Below are 21,162 nucleotides of genomic sequence, written 5' to 3'. Positions count from 1 at the left end.
CAAACCACCAATGTATATTTAGACTTACATATTTCTAGTTATATATTGACACACAAACATATCCACAAATATTACTCAAAGTAATGTTTACCTCCATAACTACTCACAGTTTCACATGTTGGTGTCTCACCAGAACTCAATTGTTATTTTTTAATATTGTCTTTCACTTTGAAATACAGAAATGTGAAATTCTAAATGGCTACATCACCTGTCAGTCGTAAATTCAAATCTCTCTTTCTCACTCACTCTCTCTCTGGATGTGTATATGTGTGTGTGTGTCTGTCTGTCTGTCTTGTATGTATATATTTATGTATGTTTTGTTTTATGTATTCGTATGTTTTGTTTTATGTATGACTTCTCATGCATATAGTTGCATATCTAGACATGCTCATATATACTTAAATGATAAACGTCTGGAAAGTTTTATAGACTTTTATGGTTCCGGTGATGGCTTGGATCTGTAATCTTGTAATCAGCTTTCTCCTTTCTGGTTTTGAGAAGCCTAGTTTCTCAAGATTGGTATTGAGGTAGTGTGTTACATATCTACCAGGCCTACCAGGCGGCTGATTTCCACCACTGTACACAGTTTCTCTTCTCTGTCCCAAATCACTATGTCGTGTATGTGTGTGTGTGGGGTGGGGGTGTAATGTGCATTCCAGAAGTTTTGAGATTTTTTCAGAAGAGACATTTATCAATTTCAGAGAAGTACAAAATTCTAATCACCTTCAAAGTTGGATCTTCTGACTTCAATGCACTTTTAGTTGTAGTGTCCCAGCCCCTTTGTGAAAGCCTCATGGAAGTCCTCCAAAGTAAAGGTATCCAGGACCTTTCTCACAGCCTCCTTCAGCTTGGAGAACAGCCAAAAGTCACAGAGAGCAAGGGCTGAACTGTAGAGAGGGCAAGGGATGGTTTTTATGCTCATCTCTATCAAGTAGTTTGGTTACCAGGATGGCATTGTGGCCTGGGGCAGGTGTTCTCCCACAAAACCTCCACAAAGTATTCTTTGTTGACCGTCTGGGCAGGAGATTCCACCATGGATGGAGATGATGCCCTTGATATTGAAGAAGATCATCATGACCCTCCTGCTGGCCTCTGCTTTGCCTGGCCCCTGGGGCAATCTTTAGGCAAAGGTCTATGCTGCCATGAGTGGGGGGGTGACATTATGTTTCATCTGCTTGACAGAGCTGAACTGTCACACACACACACTTGCACTTCTCAAGATAAAGAGATGGTTAAATGGAGATTAAATTAGGGAACCAAAAATAGCTTCTTAATTAAAATTTTAACTTTAATGTCATTCATTATTAACATTAACGAAAGTTGACTCTCAAAAGTGGCAAGGGAGACAACTATGAAAATATCTAATTAATTAAAGTGACCCTTGTGGCTATGAGACAATTCTCTCTTATTAAACATTCAGAGGAAAGTAAAATCAGCTGATGACCCCCCCCCCAATTTGTAAAGAGTAGCTAAAAGATACGAGTTTGTCAAATGAAAATATTTCACTGGATATGGAATTTAGGGAAACTTACAAGGACGTCTTCTGTAGGAAGAACATATTAAATGTTGTTATAGGCATAGGTGCAGCTGTGTGGTAAGAAGTTTGCTTCCCAACCACATAGTTCCAGGTTCAGTCCCACTGTGTGACACCTTGAGCATCTGTTTCCAAAGCATTGGGAGTGAATTTGGTACACAGAAGCTGAAAGAAGCCTGTTGTGTGTGTGTGTATATATATATGTATATGTATAATATCTACATGTGTGTGTCTTGTCTATGTTTGTCTCTACCCCCACCTCCTGTTAGACAACTGGTGTTGGTGTGCTTACATCCCCATAACTTAGCAGCGCGGCAAAAGTGACTGATATAATAAGTACCAGGCTGAAAAAAAAAGTAAGTACTGGGATCAGTTCATTCAACTAAAAATTCCTCAAAGCAGTGTTGCCCCAGCATGGCCATAGTCTGATGACTGAAACAAGTAAAAGATAAAAGATAAAAGATGTAGGCTTGATTGTTTAATGTGGTGCAATAAAAATCATTTCTTAATCAAGTGTTAATCTATGTCTAATCTATGTTGATTAGATGCTAGTATTTAATTATTTGTTGATTTAGTGTAAACAGTAAAAGCTGCAATTTTCTTACCATCTTTACCATTTTCCTCTCTCATGTTTGAATTAAAAACCAGAATTGCAATATAATCTTTCAATATAAATTCCTGTGAGATGTAGGTGCAACATATTTCATGTTAAAACAACTGTTATTGTCCCATCTGCAAACATTTTCCTTTAAGTAATGAAAAAGAGAAAAAAAAAATGGAAGCAGTTAAACGAAATTGAGACCAAAGGTTTGGGATAAAGGAATGATAGATTCTAATTATAATTCCATGAAAGGCAGGCTGGGAAATTAGTTTTAGTCCAGCCTTTGATGTGGGACCATAGAAACGAAGTTTGTTTTTGTATAAGAAACATCTGTTTTTTTTTGCAGTTTAGGACATTTTTAGGTTTCCTGCATTAAATATGTGAACACTAACTCAACTATATTAAAACTACTTTCAACTGAAAATTACAGTTTCTTTTGGTTTTTTTTATAAACCTTCCTCTAAAATCATTTAACACTAAGGCAATATAAAATGTTATTAAACAAAATTTTTGTATTTTTGAGTTATGAAGATTTTAGGGAAAGAAGTTTTTAAAAAAATAGTTTCACATAGTATATAAAATTAGGTTCACATCAGTTTTTGTAAGTTATACAAACCTATGGGTGAATTAATATATCTATATTAATTAGATTATGCATAGCTTTTGTTTATATTACGTGTAATTTGTATATTGTCAATTAATAAACTATGACATATTTTACTAATATATAATATTTAATTATCTTTATCTTTCTTATTATATTTATTTTGAAAATTTTGTGCTAATTCTGGAATTCATACTTGCAGACAACTTCAGATAAAATATACACAACAATTATACAATAGATAATTCAAACAAAGAAAATGGTTAACTGCGACAGATTGTATAGTTTGGAGGGAGTTGCCAGAATCATAGAGACATTACACAAAATATTTTGCAGTATCTTAGATTCATTTTCTGCTAAGATCAACTTTTCCATCCTTTCAACATCACCCTCCTCCTCTTCCTCCTCCTCCTTTAACAGCTGTCTTCCATGCTGTCTTGGGTTGGACTGTTTTACAAGAACTGGTAAACCAGAGAACTGCACCTGGCTCTGTTGTCTGTGTTTGGCGGTTTCTATGGCTAACGCTAGCCACATCACAGAGTGTGCTGGATGCTTTTCCTGTGGTACCAGCACCACTGCTTTTTACATGGCATTCACACCAGCAGGGTCAGCAAGTAACTTGTGATACAACTTCCATAATCAATAAAGTAGCAGTTAAGTATTGGGGTTGATATAATCAATCATACCACTTCTCCAAATTTTTGAGGCCTCATGCTTGTGTTAGAAATCATTATATTACTCTGTGTGTGTGTGTATGTGTGTATTTTAGATATTGTCAAGGTGTTGTGGAACCTTGTGAAATGTTATTGCTTCATCTGATAAAAAATAAAACCATCAATTTACCTAAAATATCTCAAATATTTTACCATAATGATTCTGATATGTACGATCTTCAAGCATTTTCACATTTCTTCTCAGTAGAAATACATTAACCATATTTCTGAATCCTCCTCCTCCTCCTCCTCCTCCTCCCCCCCCTTCTTTTTCTTCTTCTTCTTGGAGTCATCATATTTTAAACATGCAATGATTTCTTTGGCACTTAGTTGAGTTTTGGAACAATGATGTTTCCTGTTTCTGCATTTCAGAGTAAAGAAGTTACACTTTCACACAGTCAGCAGTCGAACACTTTGTACACAGAGTTGTTTTGTGGCCTTGATTACTGGAATTGCATCAAAACACTCAAATTGTATTCTCTCCATTACTGCTGCTTGTGCAAAGTATCATGTCAACATTGTTCAAACAATGCTGGCATTAAGTTCACAAGTCACCTCATTCCATACAACCTACAAAAATCATTACATCACATTATAACACAACAGTTTTATACTTAATGGCTCTGCTTTATACGATTTATACCACAACCTGCTATCAACTCCTGTTATTTGGTTCTCTTCCTCTGTTGGCCCTCCTCCATTCTTTCCTTGCAGAAATACACTACCAGCTGCTTTGTTGCCCTGGAAACCAAAATAATATCTGACCTCAACAATGTCTGATGATGTGTATTGGAAACTTTGTTTCCCTCACCAACTTCCATCAGTTAGTACCCCCTGCTGTGGCAAGTAATTCCTTGGAGCTGCTTTTGGGTATTTTCATTGGTCCCTCTCTCCTTCCTTGACGAAAGGAATACTTCTGGCTGTAGTGCTGACACTTTTGGTGTCACTGACCCCATTGCTCATTGTCTAAGTGATAGGCTCGAAATATAACCCAAAATAGAAGTCTTTCTCTCAATATTTCGTTGTCTGCAAAATACCAACATGTTCAGCACTTCCAAAGTTTGTTTATAAAATGTTCCCACATTTGAAAAACTATTATTTAGCATTAAAATTGACAGTAATCGTTGTCAGGAACCACTTAGCTTAATGGTTCAGAGCATTCACCTGGTATCTGACGGGTAAAGGGTTTGATTCCCTATAGTAGCTTGCTAGCAACCTTTTTTTTCCTGTCTTCTAAGGGTAAACATCCAATCTTTCTTGGCTGTTTCCACAGCTGTAGTGCATTCAAAGTTTATTTTATTGTCTGTAATATATATACACATACATATATATATATATATATATATATATATATATATATAAACCACATTATATATATACATACATACATACATACATACAACAGACTTCTTTCAATTTCCATCTGCCAAGTTTATTTTCAAAGATTTGGTTGGCCCAGGACTATAATAAAAGGCACCTGTCCAAGGTACTATGGAGCAGAACTGAACCTGGTACCATGTGGTTGGGAAGTAATCTTCTTACCATATAGCCACACCTGTGCCTACACACACACACACAGACACTTCTGATTGTGTATCTCCATGTGACTATCCCTATGGAAGGACATTGACCCTCAAAATGTAAGGAAAGCCTTTCAACTAGAAAAATATCCAATTCAAAATATGATTTACAGACGAAGTTATAGAGAGTAGTTTTTCTTTGGTTTTTGAAATCCAGTTAATTCCCGTTCATTTTAGCCATGAAGCTGGTTGGGTAGAAATGATAGAAAACCAATGTTTTATTCTAGACTTTAACATTCTTAGTTTAAAATCTTTAGGGGTTGACCCTGATTCTCATCTTTCTGGGGTTAATAAAACAAGTTCTGAGATTTAGTGAAATAGCTATATCCTTCCTTTCCAAATTGGTGGTTGTTTGCCAATGCTAGAAATCAATATTAGTTGAATAAACTTTATTGAATGAAGTTAATAGCAATCATTATTCTATAAATAACAACAATTATTGCTTAATCTATTTTCTTTTTGTTTTCAAGTTCAAAGTGAATACTTTAAACATGACATTGTTATTTTCATTTGTGAATATAATCTGATGATGATGAATATATAAATTGTTAACAATACAAAGAGGAATATTTGCTATGTAAACAATCCCTGCAACTATATGAAATCCATTCCATTTAATATCATTAACATGTGAAAAATGGATAGAAATAATAATAAATAGTAATAAATGCCCTTAGTAACGGTGACTTTTCATTACTAAAAAATAACGATTCTGAATATGGTTAAATCACTGTTTCTGCAAGTTATTAAGCTTTCTCATTATGAAGTCTTGCTTTTAAAATTGCTCTGACAAACCGAGTCTGGGAGCAAGATAACATCTGAAATACATTTTGTTTTATTGGATTTTTTTTCTTTTACTGAGAATTTACTAGGCAATTGAATACACAGGAATAAACATAGTAATTAATTAGACTGGAAGAAAAAAAACTGATTAAATTGTATTAATATACCAATGAGAATATTATAGTAATGAAAGAAAGAAAATATAATGAATATAAAAGATATAAAAATAATATTTATCGAAGAGATAAAAGAGTGTATATTTTGTTTTACTTTGTGTTGGCAATTGTCTGACTTTATATTTGAAGGAAAGGTCATTTTAGTTTATTGATCCTATGAACACACACACACAACCATTTCAATTTAATTTTTAATAGAATTTAGTTGTAATAGGACAAAATGGAAATTATTTAAAACTATAGAAAGAGCTTAAAAAATCTTCCTGATTTCAGATAATTTGTAATGAATGGCTTTTGTTTTCCACATTTCTAATGTTTATTTTTTATTCTACCAAATTGATATTATTTTTCAGTCTTATTTCTCAGCTAAGGATATCTTTTCTTTGAAGTTTCCCTATGCTGTAGCTGACTTAGAAATAATCTTTATAAACCCATGATATTGATATGATGCAAGTTATAACCTGGCATACTTATCTATGTAAATATACCTTAAATGAAATAGTCCTGATGCTATCATTAATAAACCCATCTATCTCCATCTTCACCACTTTGCTATCTTTTTTATAAATTGTTTTTGTTTCTTTAAGTTGATGCAGGTTATATAGATCTGCTGTGTCTTACTGGGAAATCTCTTCCATTATCTACTGAGAAAGTTGTTCTCATGCTAGATGCCTCTTTCTTAACCAAAGCTATTTTACTTTTGTAGTTAGAGACAAATATATTCTCTTGGCCATCTTTGTTCTCTTCAGTTTTTTTTTTGCTTCCAGTGAAACCCACTTCTTTTTCTAATTAATGTTTAGACTAGAAGCTTTATCTTGAGTCAAGTGATTTGCTAATTTCAGGTTGGCTATCCATGTAGAAAACACTTCCATTTTGTGAGATTTTGTATTATTATTATTATTATTATTATTATTATTATTATTATTATTATTATTATTATTATTATTATCACTATCATAATTAAAGCAGCATGTCTTTTCTATCATTATTTTGTCCCTGGAAGTACTCTGGTGAACTTTCTCTCTTAGTTCCAGATCACTTTGTGCCATCTCACCTCACTCACACCATCTTCATCCAAATAATGTGCATCCACAAATAATGAAATCTTTCTACAATTGTAGCTTTTCCCCTCAAACTGCCAGACTTTGGCACTCTCTTCCATCTCATTGTTTTTCTCCTTCTTATGACATGAAATCTTTCAAGTCTAAAGTAAATTCATTCATTTTCTCTTGATTTCTTCTTTCGTTATAATTCTTTATAATAAATGGCTTCTCACTTTGTTTGGGACCTCTTTAAAACAAAAGAAAAAAAAGAAAAGAAAGAATCTGCCAGACTCTTTAGTATTTTGGACTTAGCAGCATTCCTTCTGGCTCTATGCCGTCTGTGTCAAAATTCTACTGGGGTCAACTTCGCCTTTCATCTTTTCAGGTTCAATAAAATAGAGTACCAGTCAAGTATTGGGGGTTTAATATCACAGACTTGCCTCCTCTTCTCAAAATTGCAGGCCTTGTGTCAAATTTAATAAGAATTATTGTTAATGCAAGTGTAATAAAATGTTGACCCCTGACAGTTAATCTTTAGATTCTGATTTTTGGTTGTGGTTAAAATTATTTGCTAACCATTATTAGAAAGGCATTGCAAAACTTCATTCCCTGCCCTTATAGGTGTAATAAGGCCTTGTACCTACAGAAAAAAAAAAAAAAAAGCAGAAGAAAAATCAATATTATTATTCTCCAAATTTTATATAACTTAAGGCAGAACAAGTGAATAATTTTGCAGTTTCTGTTTTTTTAAATATAGCACATCTATATTCTGCTGCCAATTTTGCTGATTATTTTGTTTCCTGTCCATTTACCAGTCTAGCTTCTGGCCCATTCCACCCCTTTGCCATACTAGCTCACCTTTTTGTCTTCTTGCCACATCTCTGCCCATATTCTTCCTATTCAATCTATTCAGATTCTTCTCACACATTTATAAAGATATTTTTATATTTCAGTCTACATTCTGTCGATATGTTTCCCTCTCTCTTTTTTTTTACTTTATTTCACATAGATCTGCTGCTCTACACTTATCACCATCTTTTCATTTACATTTTGTTTATGTTTTTACACTTTTCCGGTTTTAAGTATTCTGTACCAACATATTCTCCATCATCATCATCATCATCATCATCCTCATCATCATCATCATCACCCTCTTTAGAGTTGTTGCGTACCTCACATAATGTATGTTTTGTTCCATGGAAACCTTAAAGAACACTCACTTATTAAATAAAAATATATTTACATCTTTTGGTGATATTCAAAGTTTGTTACTTTTGATTTATTCAAACAAGTTTCGAAAACTGATTTTAAAGAATTCTTTGTATTATGTTAATGTTACTTTACCAAAATATTTTGTGTGTGGAAATATTATAATGTATCCATATTTGAGTGAGGAAGTGATTGCATTTCTGTCTTGTAAGCTAAATGGCAATCTTGCTAGTATTTGGTGGCATGTCTAAAAGCCCATAGTACTCTCTTGTGAGGTGGTTGGCATTAGGGTAGGCGTCTAGCCATAGAAACCATGCCAAAGATGACATTGGAGCTTGATGCAGCTCTGCAGCTTGCTAGTTCCTTGTCAAACCATCCAACCCATGCTAGCATCGAAAACAGACATTTGGTGATGGTGATAAATGGGAGAAAAATAGTTTTTGATGCAGGGTGAAAAGAATTTAAAAGTGAAAATAGGTTTAATTTCTGAATAATCATCAAATGGCTATTAATTGTAATATTCTGCTGGTGATTAACGAAAGGAAAAGCATCTGCTTATAACCTACTGTCAATGGCCTTTTCTGTGAATAGACTCGTTACATACCATCTCCATCCTGTTTCACCCAAACCCATGCCTAATTTGGTTTATTTAAATAGTTCTATGCACTGTCACTCCAGAGCTGGATTTTCTATTCAAGTGGGCATTAATAAGATGGTGCATAAGGCTGTAGCCACACAGTTTTCAGCATTGGTGATATTATTAACATTTTCATCAACATCACAATCCCAACATCCATAGTTTTACAATATTCTTTGAGCTTCTCATTTAACTGTTTAACATTTATGTTAATTTTTTCAATTTGTCTTTTATAAAAGAGTTTGTGTGTGTGTGTGTGCGTGCATACATACACAAATATCCACTTTTCTTTGTTAATGCAAATCAAATCAAACCATCCTTTAAGAATCTGTTCCATAAAGTGTATTAAGACTGGGATACATGCGAGAATAACATGGATTTAAATAAAACTACAAGTTTATGTTTATAGAGCAGTCAGACAGTTTCATGACCAAAATGTTGCAGCAATGAATTAAACAGCTTATATTTTTGAGTGCACATATACACATGCATGCATGCACTCACACACACACACACACACACACACCTAATTTTAAAGATTAGTTGAAGTATCAGTTTATGAAATGTTGATGCCTAACCATTGCATAGATTGTTTCTCCTGTACAGTTATTTCTTGAGCAAGTGAATGTTCCTGAGAATTTGTATTTCTCATGTCACAATTTTAGATATGAAAGAAATTTGTGAAATATTTTAATGATTTGTTTTTGCGTATGTTGTGGGTTTTATGTTTTGCGAATCAGTTGGAAAGTAAATGCATTTTAGTTGTGACATTGATCAACTGTACACTTATATGACCTGGGACTGACTGAAATTATGCTATTTGTTGGTGTTCATGGTGGGGAAAGCAGTCAGACCAACATTTTCATTCAGATTTACTTGCTGTTCTTTATCAATCAGATATAAACAGAAGTAAAGAGGCTAATGATTACAAATATAAATGATATTTTTCTGTTGTGCATTTAAATTCTACTTGTAATTTCATATTGTTTTTTTCTCTTTCTAGCTGGACACATATATTTCAGAGAAACGGATTAATTGAAGTCTCTGTACAGCTTGCTGTAAATTCTTCATCAGAAATCCTTTATCTGAAGGGGGCCATATATGTTGATGAACCTATAAAAGGTCTTGCACTTCATGGTCCCGTACATGTTAATCTGCTTAAGTAAGTTTTCTTTTAATTTCTCCTCTTTTTCAGGTCTGGAATGATCTTCATTTTTTGTTTCACTGTCTCATTTTTTTGAAAGACAACATTTTCAAAAAGCAAATTGAAAGAATCATAAATTCACAACCTTCTGGAATTCAATCTAAGCCTAAGGATTACAAATCATTTTATTTTGCTTAAATAGTTCAACTCCTTTTATTCAATTCATTTTTGAACGCTGCTGCTGTTCTTTTAGAAGAACAGAATGTTCACTCTGAAAACTAAAATGTATATCATTATAGGAAGAAACTTTATTGTAAAACATTTCAGATATTTATTTAATAACAGAGACAAGCATGCTGTAAATGGTTGGAGACTCTATTTAGTAGGCTTGTTAAATATGAAACTAATTGTTGTGATTATCTTACCTGAAGAGGACGGATCTGAAATCAGCAGGCCAAATTTTTTATCTGGATATAAACAACAGCTCTTTGGTTAAATGTTCTAATTCTTAATTCTCTTAAGTTTTGTTTCAAACACCAGATCCATTGTCTATATTTTGATCAGTTGATTTTAATTGGAGTTATCTCTCTTGTTTGTAGTTTTTAAATTATAACTTTTTGTTTACTAATTACTGAGATAACCTTGATTAACAATCAAAGTTCTTCACTCCACTACATTTCATACGTAGTCCCCTACAGTAAGTATTTGTAGTGTTCAGAATGCTCCACTGAGATATTTTCTTTTAGTCAGTTGACAACTCTTGACTTGTCACCCCTAACACTAACATCCACTTGGCTATGCTAGAATGGATTAAAGGGTTCTGAGAGTCATGTTATTTATGGAAATTATAAGCTATGTTTGACTGCAGGATTGTCTTCTTGAGCTAAACTCTGAAGCTAGAAACCTGTTCAGTTCCGGTCCATTTTTTTCATATTTTAATCCTCTCATCTCCGAGCATAAAGCCACTTCCACCTCTTCTTTAGCCCCACTTCATTCAAAAGGATCTTAGTCTTTTGAGCTCCATAGTAACCCCATTAATGTTGGTGCCATGGAGAAGAAAACATCCAATACACTCTGTAAAGTGGTTGATTTTAAGAAGGACATCCAAAGCAAATATTGGAACATGATGTGCTACTCAAACCCATTCGATCCTGTGAACTAGGCAGCCAGATAAAGCTGTTTATAATCCATGGTGAATCTTAATATATTTTTAGTATTTTTTTTCTCTTGTACCTGTGAGTATACTATGCAATTTTCTTTTTGCGTTGTCTGTAACTTCTGTATAATACTAGTATTTCTGTCTCTCCCCTGGGTGTGTGTGGTTTGTAATGGTTTGAAATATCTAGAAGTGATATTCTTTGGTGTTGCTGTTAAGAAAAGAGGTGGCTGTTTTGACAGGTGCTACTTAAGTCTGTTGTTTGGAGTTAGCTGATCTTGGGCTGGAGTTGTTGTGCTGCTGCTACACCTGACAAGTGTTGGGAGAGCATATGATAGTAGTGTCATTTGCATAAGATCCTGTTTCTGCATAGTGCAGTTGTAGGCACATTGTAAAAATCCGAATCAAAAAGAATGGCTGAGAGAATGGTTACTTGTGGCACACGTTTCAGTGGTGTTGTCATCAAACTAGATATACTTGCTGACCGGACAGTTAGCTGACAGTTTGGGTTGTTTCCCTGGGACATGTTAAGTATTTTGCTTTTAGTGGTTGTGGCAGTTCGGATGGTGTCGTTTAAGATTTCTTTTCCTTTTATTGAAGTCATCATAAAGAATTTGTGTAATGTCAGTGAATAGTTGAATAGATTTGGAAAGTGAAGTATGTAAGTGTGCTGACAAAGATGAAATTTTCTGGGGTTTTTCTTTTGTTTTATTTTCTAGTGGTGAGATGGATCTGTAATGCTATTTTGGTCAGATATTTGTTTTGGAATTGTTATAAGTTTTGCTGGTGTGATTTTATAGTGTCACTGTGAGGAATTGAAGTTGTTAGTAAAAGTGCAATTGTTGCTTTTGATGGAAGGTGCATGGCATGTATTTTGTAGGTTTGTCTTTGTGTGAGCTTTTTTTCGTTGAAGGAGTTTGAAAATTTGTTTTGAAAAGAGTTTGGTTGCATTGCAGTAAATCTCTTCCAAGTTCTCTTCTGGTGTACAATAATAAAGCATTCACCAATAATAATATGAAAGTCAATGTCAAATTAATTCAAACATCCATCTTATTAATTCTTCATCAGCACTCTTCAAGGGATTAACTTTTGAAATTCACAGATTTGCTGTTACTTTTCAATAACCTTGCTTATTCCTACATCAAATCACTTATTGAAAGTTCATTTATACACTCTCCAGATGTATATAGGATTCAAATGGCTCATGTATTTAAGATGCAACAGAAATTTGTTTGGTCTGTTTACTACATTGAGCTTATTGAGTGCTTCTATAGAGATAGCTTGCAGTATCTTAATAATAGATGTTCTACTATTTGCAGTAATGGTGTTGGTAGCTAACAGAATGTCTAGATACGATCCTCTTAGTATCCTTTACTGTGATGTCACATATCCAAAGCTAAGGTCATTAATATTTGCAATAAGCAAGGCATACTTCTTCACTACACTTCAACATTTATTGTAGACTTCAGGCAAGAGAATAGCAAAGCTTCTTAACAGAACTCATTATTTTCAAATACATTTTGAAGTTTCACATTTATTTTTTATACTAGCTGGTTTGTTTGTCTACAAGGAGGTCATTGTGTGGCTGCTTGATCTGCAAGAAATAGCTGCTGAATAATGTACTTCATGTATGTCATATCTGTCAAGAGAAGAAACAATCATGGCTAAAATACGTTTGATCAGAAACTGCTTATTAGATCTCGCGGCTAAACAACAACGAGTTGAACTTGTTGCTTCTCTACATTTGTTCAGTTACATGACTTATTCAAGCAGATATTTTCACATCTCTGTCTTTTTTATACCAAACTCTCATCACAAAAGACTATATTTTTAGTTGGGTAGTTTGAGTTTATCAAACAGTGCAACCCAACGATTCTAACAACTTTTGGTAACTTGAAACACTTTACTTCTTTACTTCTTTACTTCTTTACTTCTTTACTTCTCACAGCCTGCAAATCATTGAATTGTTTTTAAATATCCTTTCATAACCTGCTCTGATACCCACCACCACCACCGTACTGTTCACACCTTTTATCATGGCCCCCACAGTTTCTCCCTCAGCCATCACAACCCCAGCACTGCACATTTTATCATTTTAAAACAGAATTGTTCTAATGAAATATTTAACTGATTATTTTAGAGGATTTTACATTGTGACAGTAGCAGGCAGCATGTGCCAAAAAAATGGGACAACTTCTTGGCAGATTTTTCTGCAAATATTACTTTGCTTTAGTAGTAGTAGTAGTAGTAGTAGTAGTAGTAGTAGTAGTAGTAGCAGCAGCAGCAGCATCTGCTGCCATTGTTGCTGCTGTCGTCATCGTCCTCTTCCTCCTTTCATTCTTTTGGGCCAATAAAATAAGGACCACTTGAGCACTGGGGTTGATGTAATGGACAAACCATTATTGTTGGAACAGTTATTTTCATGATTATTGCGCTTATGTCCTACTTAAAGAGGAATTAAAATTAGAAATTTTATTCAGCCAAATTGAAACCAAATGGTAGTTTGTCTTATATAGCCCTGCCTCAATCCAAAGTTTCTGGTTAGGCTTAACACTTTTAACCTTACAGGCTATTTATTCTGCTTCCTGTTATTTCATAATATTAATGATTATTAAATGATATCATTAATAATAGTAAAGCGAGTTTGTTTTCTTCATTTTGGGATCATTTGAATCTGAGTCATGCATGAATAAGAAAGGGGTCAGTGATAATAATTTTAAAATGTTTTCAAAGTTATTTTTACAATAACAAATGATTCGAAAGGCAACTAACCAAAACGAGAAAGAAAAGTAAGCTGATTCGATTCTTCTCCTCTTCAGTATTGGATGATAGTGTTACATGAAAACTGTCACTAAATTTAGACTTCTGATGCAAAACATCTTGATACAAAATTTGGCTCCAATTCAAAACCGATCAGTATTATTGGCAATCTGAAAGCAAATAGAAACTGACTGCTCCCTGTCATATCAACCGTTGCCAAGCACCTGGAATTTGGGCAGAAAGCCAATCTAAGAAACTGATGTAAATTCAATGAAATCTCTGGTTTACAAGTTCAGGAGGATAACAGCCATTACCAAGTGCTCATTGTAATTCTATTTATATCCAATGTAAACAATGATGATGATGATGATGATGTAGCTGTTCTAGATTTTAAACAAACAAAACTGATAGAACTGCTTTTAGCTAAAAGAGAAGAAATGGTAACATGTTTTTGTGTCCATGAACTCAAATGTTTTCACTTGAAATGTTGTTTATTCTGGGTTTTTCTCTTTAAAACCCTAATCCTACAGTTTGTGCCTTAACCTGTCATTTTGAAAAGGATTTGAGTAACGTGTTTTAAGTTTTTCTTTGATTTTCTTTGTTTGTCCCTTGGATACTTAGAGCATAAATAATATATTCTTTCATTTGTCGGTTTTAGAGCATTAGATATTTTTGGAACATTTACTAGCTCCAGAGATCGTACTTTTAATTTCCTTCACCATTAAATGGTTAAAACCTTTATTTGATGATGACGACAACAGTAACAATACTCCTGTTGTTGTTGGTGCTGTTGCTATGGTAGCAAGCACCTTTTGCAATTAAAGCTGTATTAAATAGTGACGCCATATAGCATTTATATTTCTTTGTGTGTGTGTGTGTGTGTGTGTGTGTGTGTGTGTGTGTGTGTGTGTGTGTATGTATAATATTCACACTTTAACAAAACATTAGTGTGTGCGCTCGCATATCTAATTAGGCTAACTATTATGGCTATCAGTATATCAGTGGTCTGGAATGGAATTGTTACAGAACATCTCACCATTTGCTTGACAACTCACTTGCTAAATGCTCCCATTAACAGATGGCTAATCTTTTAGGAATACCTAAGAGACTCCACCAATGGAAATTAGGTGTTGCTCTGTGAAACATAAACCTTTTATCAACCATCTAAATTATAACCCTTTCTTACCCAAGGGGCTTTGTGGTAGGCACAATATCAATAATTATCGTGACTGAACTGATCCTTATAAATTACAGGATATTTTATTAACACTTACTTTAATCTCATTATATAAACCAGTTTAAAATGTCTGCTTGAATTCAGGAACAGGAAAGACCTGCACATCAAGTTCTGCATTGGCAATGTGTGTGTATATATATATGTTTGTGAGTGAAGTGGAGTGTGAGTGCTGCTAGACCTGTGTGTATGTGTGCATATAGTGTGAGTTTGTGTTTGCATGCATGCACTGACACACACATGCACATATAGTGTGTGTGTATATATGCATATATATATGTATATATAATATATTTGTTACACACACACACACACACACACACACACACACACACACACACACACACACACTATGTTATGGTAAGAAGTAGCGGCTGCTCTACCAGAACTTTCAGCTTCAGTCAGAAAATCTAACCAACAACTCCCAGTCCTTGTTAGAGTATTTGCAGAAGTGGAGGCTTGACTGGCTGCTCTGTCTATCCTGCATGACCATCATGACCATGCTATTTCTGCTTCCTAATGTTGGGTGCACAACTGAAGGAGACCCTTAACTTGTGCCTATTAAACAACCATTTGTATCTGTGTAATGTGCAAAGTGTTTGTCCACCAATCTACAGAAAACTCTTCCCACACAAGTTTTAACTTTGAGAAAGAAGGTTGTGGGGTAAAGCAAGCAACATTATGGTGCTACTTGTTGTATGTGTCAGGTCCCAGCATATAGGAAATGTGAAGGTCGACTATATTGAATTGGGTGAACCTTGTGCTACCTCTACCCTGGTTGGTTTTAAACCATGTAATGATTTCATTGGTCTTCGTTGAATACGCCCAGCGCATCTAGGAATGGAGCTGATGTAAGGGAGATAACCGCATTCCGCCTGCAGGGACAAATCTCTTTTTTTGGCAAAACTGATCGTCACGTAATCTTCGTTGTCTGCCTTCGGCCATTTCAATCTGATGAGTTGCATATACAGCTCAGTGCCTTATAGGGGTGAAACAAATGGTCACTCTATGACTGGCCATAACTTTTACCTTCCCAAAAACCGTCTCTCTCTCTCTCTCTCTCTCTCTCTCTCTCTCTATATATATATATATATATATATATATATATATATATATATATATATATATATATATATATGTGTGTGTGTGTGTGTGAGAGACAGAGACAGAGAGTCTATATTTGTGTATATATATACATATGTATATATATGTGTGTGCATATGTGTGAAGGCACATGGTTTAGTGTTAGGCTATTTGGCACACTCTGTCGTAAGGTCATGAGTTTGAAAACCAGTGAGGTGTCGTGTCCTTGAGCAAGACACTTTATTCCTCGTTGCTCCAGTCCACCCAACTGGCAAAAATGAGTAGTACCTGTATTTCAAAATGGGCCAGGGCCTTGTCACATTCGGTATCACACTGAGTCTCACTGAAACCACTGTTTAACATCTGTTTTCTGTGCTGGCATGGGTTGGATGGCTTGACATGGAGCATTCAGGCCACGGGCTGCACCAGGTTCCATACTCTTTTTGGCTTGGTTTCTATGGCTAGATTCCTTCCTTATGCCAACCCCTTCACAGAGTGAACTGGGTGCTTTTTATGTGGCACCAGATCCTTACCAAAACTTTTTATGTGACACCGTGGATCTCAATTCCGTTGCGGTAAGCAGGTCTTCCCAGGTACAGCAATGTGCCATGCAATCTCCTGTCATCTCCTTCATAAGGTTCAGCTCTTTGAGATTGACCTTCAAAACCTCGTCCCAAATATCTATATATACACATACAGGTTTGTTGGTGCAAACAGGAAAAATAGAACCCAAAATATGAGTACATGTATACAAACTTACCCTCTCTCTTGAGATTGCTGGCCCCATGCTAAAATTTGAAATCATCATCATCATCATCATCATCATCATCATCATCACCATCATCATCATCATCATCATCATCATCATCATCATCATCATCCTGAGTTCAAATTCTGCTGAGGTTGACTTTGATCTTCAAACTTTCGGGGTCAATGAAATAACTACCAGTTGAACATTGGGGGCCAATGGAATTGATTGGTCCCACCACACTTGTGCCTATTGTAGACAGGATTGTTACTATCATCATCATCATCATCATCGTTGTTGTGGAGTGTGCTTTGTATATCAATTTTTAGATGTATTTATCTAAAACTGAACTTCTTTTTCTTGGCAGGAATTCCACATGGGCGGTTGTCTTTAGAGGTAACCCATATAATTTATTTCACTGGAATGTCACAAGCTTAGAATATGACATTGAATCAGCACTCGTTACTTCCAGTGAGCCAAAAGTAAGTTCAGTATTTTATAAGGAGTAAATCAATTTTATGTCAAAATATTTTTGTCCTCTTTTCATCTAATATAAAAGAATAGGTTTGTGAATATTTAAAATAGCCATTGTAGGTATCCTTCATTAGTTCCAATGAATGATTCTACTATAAACAAAAGTATATTATATCGGTTTAAGCTGGCTACAGGTGAGGAAAAGCTACCTGCAGCACGTATGCCAGCACCAGTAAGTGCAAGAGAGGCTGAAACTGTTCAGGGTGTGCTTGTTTCCATTCTCTCTCTCTCTCTTGCACTGGCCTGACATGATGACCCTTAACATGGAGTTAACAGCAGCTGCTATCTCCGTGCAGTAGCAGTGGTCATCCACCATATGCTCAGATGAGACAGCATGCCTACTTGATGCCCAACCCTTGCTGGTCAACATCACCTGGCTCAGGAAGCTCAGCAACACCCTCATTAAGATCTTCAAAGTTGTCTGAGTGCTGGTCAATGATACTCTCTCTCTCTCATCCTCAATTGGCAAAGTGCCACACCTAGTGGTCAGCAGCAACTGTTTTATTTTGCTCCACTCTCTCTTGGTTTCCAAACATTTACGAATATTAAATTGGTGTGTAATTGTAATACCTGCAGTTGTTTGTTTTGCAGTATGTGTGTGTGCATGTAAAAAGTATGTATCTACCTATATTACCAGTAAAATTAAATGAAATTTTGTATTTTCAGCTTTCTTTCCACCTCTCTATGCCTAGCTACTATAATATATCTGTCTTTGCTAAAAACAGTATCAGCCAACAAAATGCCTTCATGATTGTGGAGTCATCTTGTCCAGTGTTAAAAGTTGACTTGTACACCATTTATGGTATTGCTAATAAATCGGTGCCGATTACTTTCTACGTGTATGCTGGCATGTTTATATCAGTTAACGTTAGTTTTGGAGATGGCGAAGAAAGAACGTTTATATTTGATGATTTGCTACAGATGCCATACTATAATTTCATTGAATCTACTGAACATACCGAGACATCAGAGCATGATATCACCATGAACTATTTATATACTGTTCCTGGACAATACGAACTTGAAATGATTGTTTACAATCATGTGTCAAGTATTAAACGTAAAACCACTGTAATGATTGATGAAGCCATTACTGGTTTCCGAATTGAAACAAATTCTTCACGAGTTGTCTCACTGGATGAATCTGTAACTGTGACTGCATACGTTGACACTGGTAATAACATTACTTTCAGTTGGGAACACTCACTTGATTGCTACATAGTCAACTTAATCAGGTAAAGCTATTCATAATATTTGCTTTGTCTTTGCATGTAATTAAACAGTACTTTCCAGATGAAAGACATTCGATTTTAGTCTATAGGTTTTAGTAGACAAAAGAAACTCTCCTCAATCAGACAGAAGCTTACCATACAACAATGTTTAGATATAATATATATACATTCATTTTGTAATTAATTACACTGTGATAAATAAGATCAAGTAAGAAGCCAATGCATTTTACAAAAGTGTTAAATAATTCCTTTGTCTTAACAGAACATCCCATCACTATGGTATTTTTTTAGATTGTAGAAATGTGTGAATTTTATAGAAGTCCTATCCATGCTACCGTGAAAACATTGATGTAAATCAGCATCAGAACAAACCTTATTTAAAACTTACTATTCCAAAGGAATTATTTCTTTTAATCTGATGTGTTGTAATAAAATCAATAATTTTGGAAAGTCACTGACTGATTTGAGTATAAACAACATTAAACTAAAAAAAAAACTAAAAATTCAGATATTTCAGATTTGTTTTAATCCAATATGTTTCCTTAATATTTAATCTTTTAATTTTGGATTTCTCTTTAGTGACAATCGAAGTAGCACAGCAGTATTCAGATTCCTTACAGCAGGTCAAGAGTATGAAATATCGGTGTCAATGGTCAATCCTTGGATGATATCGAAAGAAGAGATAATGCTACCATTTAAATTTGCTCCTGTTCAAAAGATTACCAATGTTGTCATCTTTCCTCTATTGGGGAGATATGGTGCACCATTGACTCAGCATCCTGTTCAGACAACTTCGGAAATTGCATTTCAAGCAAAGTAAGTTTTCTTTTACTATGTCATCATGGTTGTCAAAAAACTTGGCACTCTTGCAATAATGGAAGTGTTTCTGGAGTCTGGTATGTTTTAGTGTAATCGTATTGTGAGTGATCAAACACAGTCATTGCTTCAAATGATTGCTGGTTTCTGTCTCAAATTTGTAACTTATTCATATCCAATTCTATTCTATTCATAAGATGTTGGGTTGTGTTCAAGTCAATTCTGGATGGAAACACTATCTACAAGTCAATTCTGATCTTGTAGGTAGTGTCTCCACCCAGATGTTGACTGTTGATTGAAAAATATTACCTAAACTTATTAGCTGCATTTCATTGTGCACCTGATGCACAAAAGGCACAGAATTGCAGGAAAAGCAGTAAAATGTCACAACTGATGCAAACTTTGTGGAGTTAAGACTGAAGATATCACCCACATCATAAGCAGTTGTCCATAAATATCACAGTATTATCTACCAATGAGACATGATCTTGTAGCTAGGACACTATATAATGAAATCCGTCAGAAGGATAACCCCAAAGACAAAGAAATAAGAACCCACAGTATGGTAGAAGCCATAACCACTCATAATAAAAAGGTGTATTGGTGGAATGTCCCAGTGAAAACCTGAATAAAATGTAAACACAACTACCTGATATAATGATTTGGGATAGAGGAGAGAAACTGGATAATGACATACATATCAGACAGACAGACAGACAGATATGATAGGATTCTTTTGCTTCTGTCTATCAAATCCACTCACAAGGGTTTGGTAAGGTGCAATTCAGTAGGAATGAACTGAAAGTTACATAGTTGTCATAATTTCACAATTTTTTTTTCCTTTTCTCTTTTATTCACCCTTTTTTTTTTACTAATTTTCCATCTTTATTTTATAGCTGCACAGGTTCAAATGTTACATTTCTCTTTGATTATGGTGATGGTGAAGATGTTGACATTGTTGATGTTCTTAACAGCTTCACTGACAATGTTCAAAATGCTGTATCATACAAAAAATTTGCTAAAGGTAAGGACTTTTGTTGTTCAGTTATATTTCTAAAAATTTAAGTGTTTTGAGAGTTACCAAGTTGATAAAAAGAATATTGTTGAGATACTTCAAGATTGATATATTTACACGAGTTGTTTTCATTCTTAAATGTCAAAGTATATCAGCTTACTCACTAAACGGTTAGGGTTTCATTCAACATTTCTGCTATGATTTTAACTCCTCTATCTTCTTTGAAATAATTCTATGAATGAAGCAATGCAATGTGTTTAAATACCTTGCATTATTTTCAAGCATGTGCAGTCTGTAATTACTCTGGGTAGGCAGTTCGTAAAATGCACAAGAAATAAGCGAAATGCATGTGTGCGACTGAGTTGGAGGCAGATTTACTTCTGCCTTTGTAGCACGTAAAGAAAATGGTGTTGTTGGAATGTATGCAGCACGTGTACTACAGGAGTCCTATGCATAGCTTTAATACTGAGATTGAAATGTCGGGGCAAATTATGCCTGCCTAATCTACAACAGAATAAAATATTTTGCATTTTATGCAGAGTAATCAGAGTAACCTTCGT

The 21,162-nt window shown here is 34.7% G+C and overlaps 1 protein-coding gene across 1 annotated transcript in view; it reads left to right on the top strand.

Moving 5' to 3' along the window:
* LOC106880231 (polycystic kidney disease protein 1-like 1) overlaps positions 1 to 21,162 on the top strand; it is a 246,725-nt gene that overhangs the window by 134,828 nt on the left and 90,735 nt on the right. Inside the window, exons 12-16 of the mRNA XM_052970309.1 lie at positions 9,884 to 10,042; positions 17,373 to 17,487; positions 18,206 to 18,774; positions 19,351 to 19,587; positions 20,484 to 20,611. Coding sequence (XP_052826269.1) covers positions 9,884 to 10,042; positions 17,373 to 17,487; positions 18,206 to 18,774; positions 19,351 to 19,587; positions 20,484 to 20,611 — 1,208 coding nt within the window. The remainder of the gene's footprint in view (positions 1 to 9,883; positions 10,043 to 17,372; positions 17,488 to 18,205; positions 18,775 to 19,350; positions 19,588 to 20,483; positions 20,612 to 21,162) is intronic.

This window comes from Octopus bimaculoides, chromosome 9 (genome assembly GCF_001194135.2).
Source record: "Octopus bimaculoides isolate UCB-OBI-ISO-001 chromosome 9, ASM119413v2, whole genome shotgun sequence".
Taxonomy (NCBI): domain Eukaryota; kingdom Metazoa; phylum Mollusca; class Cephalopoda; order Octopoda; family Octopodidae; genus Octopus; species Octopus bimaculoides.
Note: the sequence above shows the minus strand (reverse complement) of the source record. Positions and strands in the feature narration are given on the sequence as shown.